The sequence below is a fragment of the Dromaius novaehollandiae genome, chromosome 29, assembly GCF_036370855.1.
Source record: "Dromaius novaehollandiae isolate bDroNov1 chromosome 29, bDroNov1.hap1, whole genome shotgun sequence".
NCBI classification, from domain to species: Eukaryota; Metazoa; Chordata; class Aves; order Casuariiformes; family Dromaiidae; genus Dromaius; species Dromaius novaehollandiae.
The window spans coordinates 1,955,720-1,961,731 of NC_088126.1; the positions used below are offsets into that span (position 1 = coordinate 1,955,720).

General features: G+C 60.3%; 1 protein-coding gene across 2 annotated transcripts; it reads right to left on the reverse strand.

Moving 5' to 3' along the window:
- Positions 1 to 132: 132 nt before the first annotated feature.
- Positions 133 to 5,927, reverse strand: POLR3C (RNA polymerase III subunit C). 2 transcript variants are annotated; one of them, XM_026118733.2, is made up of 15 exons: positions 5,776 to 5,927; positions 5,272 to 5,448; positions 4,295 to 4,550; positions 3,655 to 3,840; positions 3,389 to 3,477; positions 2,981 to 3,085; positions 2,653 to 2,745; positions 2,297 to 2,377; positions 1,767 to 1,818; positions 1,599 to 1,668; positions 1,347 to 1,497; positions 1,060 to 1,161; positions 777 to 826; positions 466 to 615; positions 133 to 355 (listed from the first exon to the last, which is right to left on the reverse strand). In XM_026118733.2, the coding sequence occupies exons 2-15, from the start codon at positions 5,416 to 5,418 to the stop codon at positions 274 to 276; spliced, it is 1,614 nt and encodes a 537-aa protein (XP_025974518.1). In that variant the 5' UTR covers positions 5,419 to 5,448; positions 5,776 to 5,927; the 3' UTR covers positions 133 to 273. The 2 variants fall into 2 exon arrangements, with proteins under 2 accessions (XP_025974518.1, XP_025974519.1); XM_026118734.2 differs by having other exon boundaries at positions 1,599 to 1,659; positions 5,776 to 5,926.
- Positions 5,928 to 6,012: the final 85 nt, after the last annotated feature.

The following is a 6,012-nucleotide window of genomic DNA, read 5'->3' on the forward strand; positions in this document are numbered from 1 at the left end:
CGGGGTGGCACAAGGGACAGTGCCACCCCCCTCCGGGGCAGGGGACAGGGCCACCCCTGGGGCAGGGGGCAGGGGACAGCACCGCCCCGGAGCACTCAGGGCAGGTGGGTTTAGTTTATTTTCCTCTGCGGAGAATTTTTTTTTTTAGTTTATTTTTCTCTGCAGAAATTTCTTTGCTCTGCGAGCGCCGCGGCCGCCGCCGTTGCCGCTGCCGGACTGAGCCGGGACCCCCAGACGGGGGCTGGGACACGGCGGCCCCGGGCCCGGGCACCCTCAGGGCTTCTTCAGGGTGCTCTCGATGAACGACTCCAGCACAAAGATGGTCTCGTCCACCTGGTTCTCGCTGGCGTCGATCCTGGAGGAGACGGAGAGGCCGGGAGCGTGCAGGAAGGCAGATGCCGTGCGAGGGGACCCTGGCGTCCCCACCCCGCTCTGCTCCACCTGTCCCCTCCCACCCGCACTCACTTGTTGACGTTGCGTTTGAGGTTCTCCAGCTGCTGGCGCTCGGGGGCCGTAATCATCTCCTCGATCTCCTGGAGCTGCACGTCCTCGGCGCCCGTGGCCTGCATGGACGCCAGGATCGCCTCCACCCGCTGCGACTTCTCCAGCAGCCGCCTGCAGGGGACACGGAAAGGTGCCTCGGGGCCCCCCAGCTCCCGTGGATCTCCCCATCCACCTCTGGTGGCTCCAACCAGGCCCACGCCCTGCTGCCGAGCCCACGGCGGAGCGGAGCCAGCGCGAGGACGTCGGCCCCAGCTGCGGTGAGCGTCACTCACTTGTTCTCCTTGGTCTCGTACTGCCGCCTTTCTATGAGGTTGGCCACGCTCTGGGGGGAGGAAGGAGAACGGAGAGCAGGGTTAGGGCAGGGCGGAGGGCAGCAAGCGGCGCTTGGGATGCTGGGAGGCAAGGCCTTTGCATCAAGCTGCAGAGCGCGCCGGGGGGAAACGCCCACGCTGCGATAAGGCCTCTCTTGGCAGCAGAACCCAAAAGGGTGATGGGAAAGGGGCACTGCGGGAGCGCGCAGGACCGGGGCTGTTCCCGGACACCCCGAGGAGGTACCTTGTAGCATCTGTGCAGCAGCATCCGCGCAGAGGACAGGATGTTCACGGTGTAGAGGTAGAAGGTCCGTGAGGGCGCGTGGTCCGGAGTCTTGGGAATCTCCTAACGGTGGGCAAGAGAAGGGGGAGGCCTCCAACACGCAGCACGTCACCACGTGCGCTACAAGATCTCAGAGGCGCCTCTACGGACAGGCGTGAGTCCATCACGCTCTGCTCCTCAGCCACCAGGCCTCGTTCCTCGTCCACACGTCGCTTCACTTCCCATGACGGCGGAGTGGGAACGCTCACCTGCAGGGACACGAAGTTCTCGGACAGCATTTTGTACAGCATGTCCTTGGCTTCCTTGGCCGGGATCATGGCAAAGTCCTCCACTTGCTTCTGCTCCAAATGCTTCTTCCGCAGAAGTAAGCGAAATATCCTGGCACAGCGGGAACCAAATCTAAGTGGGAGAGAAAAATAATTAAACCAGTGGATGGGGATTGGAAGAGAGAAATGAGAAAGGGCCAAGAAGCCCATAAAGTCTTCGAACTGCCGCTTTACCTCTCCTCTACAATGGATTCCAGGGTTGCTGTTGCCAGAGACGCAAGAGCCTTGTGAAGATCTGTACAAACTACGTCAAGGAATAGCAGGAGCACTTGGGAATCATTTTAGGCACTGGGAAAGACTGGGTCTGGTAGCTGCCCCTGGCAGTTTACCCAGAAAGGATACTGACAGTGTACATGCCCCCGCCGCTGTCCCCAGATTTACCCACGAACTCAAGCTACGAGATAGAAAAATTGAGTTCAGTATGTGCCAAAATTATGAAAATCCTGATCTTCACATAACCTTGATTGTAAAAAGTCATTTGATGCAGAACAGAGTTCTTACTGAAGAAAAAAATCCCCGATCTTAACAGACTGACACTATTGCCCACATTTTTAACATGATGAGATTCACTTTCAATACATTTTAAATATACTGAATACATATATCAGTAGAAAACTCCTTTTCCCCTCAGTCTGAGATCTCCCCATCGTGTGGCTAATCCCGGACGCAGCAGCTTTGTGATAAACCAGGACAAGGGAAGGGGGCAGGAAGCGGAACAGACTCTTCCCCCCTCGGCAGCGGGGCGCAGGGAGCTCAGCGAGGAGCCGCTCGGCTGGGGAGTCACACTGACTTCCTCACGGCCCTCCCACGGGACGGGAGGTCACGACTGAGCTCTCACATTGGAGAAGTAAAGATAATCACGTGCTGCTTACCGGGTCATCTGCTAACAGAGTGAGATACTGATCCAAAACTTGCTTCACAATGTTGTATCCGGCTGGAAGAGATCTGAATATCTAGGGGAAGAGAAACAGCCAGAACATAAGCGGCGCTAAAATGATCAAACCCAGAACAACCAGGCTGCCTGAACCTGCAAGTGCTTCACAGAAATTTGCTGCACCACCGCACTGAGCTACGATGAGCGTTCAGCAGGGCTGATGCGCCGCTGCGGCCTGTTCTGTGTTCGTGCAGCACCGTGCCCCAGGCAGCCCTGGGGCCACGCGGGCGCCAGGGCCGTGCGCAGGCACGGGCCCCCTCGGCTGCCCGCCGGTTCCAGCGGGCAGGAGCTCACCTCGTTGGAAGAGAGCGGCTGCGTGTAGGGCGCGCTGGACGACGTGGTGACCTCGCTCATGCGGAGCATCGTCCGCACTATCTCACTGCTGGTCTGTTTTCGGGGGAGGAAACGGCCCTTAGCGTGGCAAAACCTCCATCCCCGGAAAGGCGCCGAACAGCCCCCACCCCGCAGTTTAGCTCTTCCTGCAGCAACAGCCGAACATGCGCCACTCCTGCCTGCCCCTCGCTCTGACCCTGTCCACGCCCCAGAGCGGGATTTAAAACCTGCCCACCGCGACTGTGACCCGCCAGAAACCCGCCCCGATGCAGAGAGTGTTTCTACGGACCTGATCCATGCGGTTGGCCACGGCACTGACTATTCCCTGGTCTCGGAAATGCTGGTGGAAGCGGTCAATGTTGACTTGCCAGTAAATGCCATCGTCAGGCGGGGGCTGCGGGGAGAGAGCCGAGAGAGGAGATCCACCCCGCTGCCGGGCCGGCTTCTGCCCCCGAGAAGGACGTGTTTGGGAGGTGCCGGACACCTCGAGCCCTTAAGCTCAAGCAGAGGAGCGAGCGTTCAGCACGTAGGAGGACAGGGACGGAGCTAACGGAGGTCACATGCCGGGGACAGCCAGCGTCCTGCCCTCAGCAGGAGGCAGCCCTCGCCCTCTCCCCTGCTGCAGACTCAGCTCTGCCTCGTGGCCCTACCAAGCCAAGGACGATGCTGCTTCAGGAATGAGAAACATCCCCAGTACCTCAGCATCTTCTCCGTCTTTCTTGTGTTTTTTAGCCTTGTGCTCATGGTTCTCGTCCTCATCACACGATCGTCTCCGCTTTCCTTTCCCTGTTACCCAAAGACAGCATTTGCTTTTAAGGCTTTCCTCATGGTTTCATGGGAAAAGTCAGACCAGCGTTTGGCCGAGTGCTCCCGAGCGCCCTGCTAACGACCTGGCCGCCCCGAGCGCCCGGCAGGACCGGCCAGGGTCACCCCGAGGACCGACGGGGCCGGGGTGCTTCTCACCTACAAGATTCAGCTTGGGCACAGCGTACATGTCCTTCTCGTTGATCACCAGCGTGGGCGCGGGGGGAGGTGGCACCTCCGGGGTTTCAGCGGCTTCGGGGACCAGCGGGCACCTCTGCACAAAGTGCGTGTCCGCCAGGCGTACAAACGTGCTCGAGACATCAGCGTAGTCCATGGTCTTCCCATCTAGGACGGAGGCAGCGGGTGAGCTTTGGCAGCCTCGAGATGTTGGGCTGGGGGTGGGCAGCATTTATAACCCTCCAGCGACTTCTGGCAGCAGGTCAGACCTTCGCAGGCCGCTTTGGACGCCTCCTTCTTTAAGCACCCAATGAACTTCTATGATACAACACATTTGACATCCCATCTCCTGAAAAAATGCCAGCCTCCCTCTCCAGCTCCACACAACTTACTGCCAAGCAGCAGTTTTCTCCCTGTCCCTTCTCCCCGCTCTCCTGTACGGGACCTCCACAGGTGAAACGACCTCCTCTGCACCCTCCTGCTTCTCTGGGCCCGTTTTGCAGGTCAGTCAAACTCCAGCCGCCTCCAGTCACACATTCACTGAACAAAACCGGCCACGTCACCTCATCCCGCTCCCAGATCCTTTCCCTAAAGAAAGGAGCAGCTCCCTGGAGATTCCCACCTTCCATCGTTTCGGTCAGCCTGTCCGCGACCTTCCTCACCACCGCGCTCATCGTCATTTTGCCGTTGAGGAGGAGCTCCTCCACGATGAGCTCGCCCGTGTCGTTGTAGAGGGTCTTGGCAGTGTAGATGTAGCGCGGGTAGCGGAGGATCCTCAGCACCCGCTTGCACTGGGCCTCGTACTCCACAAAGCCTCGCTTCTGCAGCTGGTACGTCACCAGGTTGTGTTGAATGAGGACGCAAAGCGCCTTCTTAACCTGCCCGAGGCACAGAGGGGCTCAGCGAGTGAGGAAATACAGGGAATCGCCCTCCATGCCGGTCTCCAGCGGGCAGGGCCGGGAGCGCCTCACGGCCTGCTCAGGGCGTGTGGCGCGTTTCCTCCCCACGCAGCCTAAGGAACTACCAACGTTCAGCCCTGGCTGTGGCCCTCCCGGGTGCTGAGCGCTCACTGCGGGTGGTTGTGCGGTGGGGAGGGCTCTGGCAGTCCACAGGAGCCCTGGGCTTCCCCAGCGCCAGCTGCTGGGGGCCCTGCGGGGGCCTCTCCCAGTCCCCGCACAAGTGGAGGAGCTGGGGTCCCGCAGAGTCCCAGAGGAATGCTGGGCGGCGAACGTGAACTCCCAGCTCCTCCTGCCAACACCAGAGGCCTCCTGTGCCCTGCTAATCGTTCACTGTCAGTCTGGACTGTGTTCCCTGCCTTAGCACCCTACGGAGTGGTCAGAGTCACGCTCTGCTCCTTCCACATGAGACCATAAACCATCTCTGCTGCTTAAGAAAACTCATTTCTTCTTAAGCAGCAAAGTTTTCATGTGTCCTTTTCACTTTTTTAATCTTAAGAGCATCTCCTCCAGGAGCAGCAGCAGCGATGACTGACAGCTCATGCTGATATCGGAGCAGTCCAGCCTGCTCGGCTCGGCAGCGCTATCTAACTCGGCGAGCAGACCCAGGCCAAACCCGAAGCGGGTAGATTTGAGGCGTTACCTGATCTAGCGACAGCCCCGTGTCATTGACGATCATTCGCAGCGGCTGGGTGCCCGTCCTGATGAGATAAGTCCCTATCTTCTCCACGATCTCCCCAAAATGTTCTTGCAGCAGCAGGGAGCACAGCTTTATTTCTGCCTGAGTCATCGCAGCGGTGGATTAAAACAGGCGGCAGAGCTGGGGAAGAGCGCTGGTGTTATTAGGGCTGCTACGAGGGGCCGGGGTGGCTGGGTCTGTGCCACTCTGACGTGCGTGCTCCCAGGGCTGGATTCTGCCCAGCAAAACCAGTCCAGGCCCAACCCAAAATGGATGTGACTGGTGTGAGGCCAAGTCTTCGCTGGATGCGTCCCCCGGGGGGGCGGCTGGGGGGAGAGGAAGGCCCGGACGCCTGTGTCCCCCTGGCAAGGGCTGGGAGAGCGGCCCCGTCAGAGGGGCCCGGGCCGCTGGATCCCCTCCGGCCGCCCCCGCCGCCTCCGGGAGGGCGCAGGCTGGGCCTACACTCACCTAGGCCCGGCCTAGGACCATGCCGCAACCATGGCATCCTCCACTTCCGGTCCTCCGAAGGCTACTTCCGTCCCGCCGGCGGCTACTTCCGGTCCGCCTGGCGCCGCCTCGCCTGGCTTGCCGCTGTGGAGGACTTGCGGAGGCGATGCTCTACCCGCGCTGTCTCGTCGGGCCGAGGTGACTCTCTACCCGCGCGCGCGCGCGGCCGCTTCTCTCTCCTCGGCGGAAGGAGCTGCT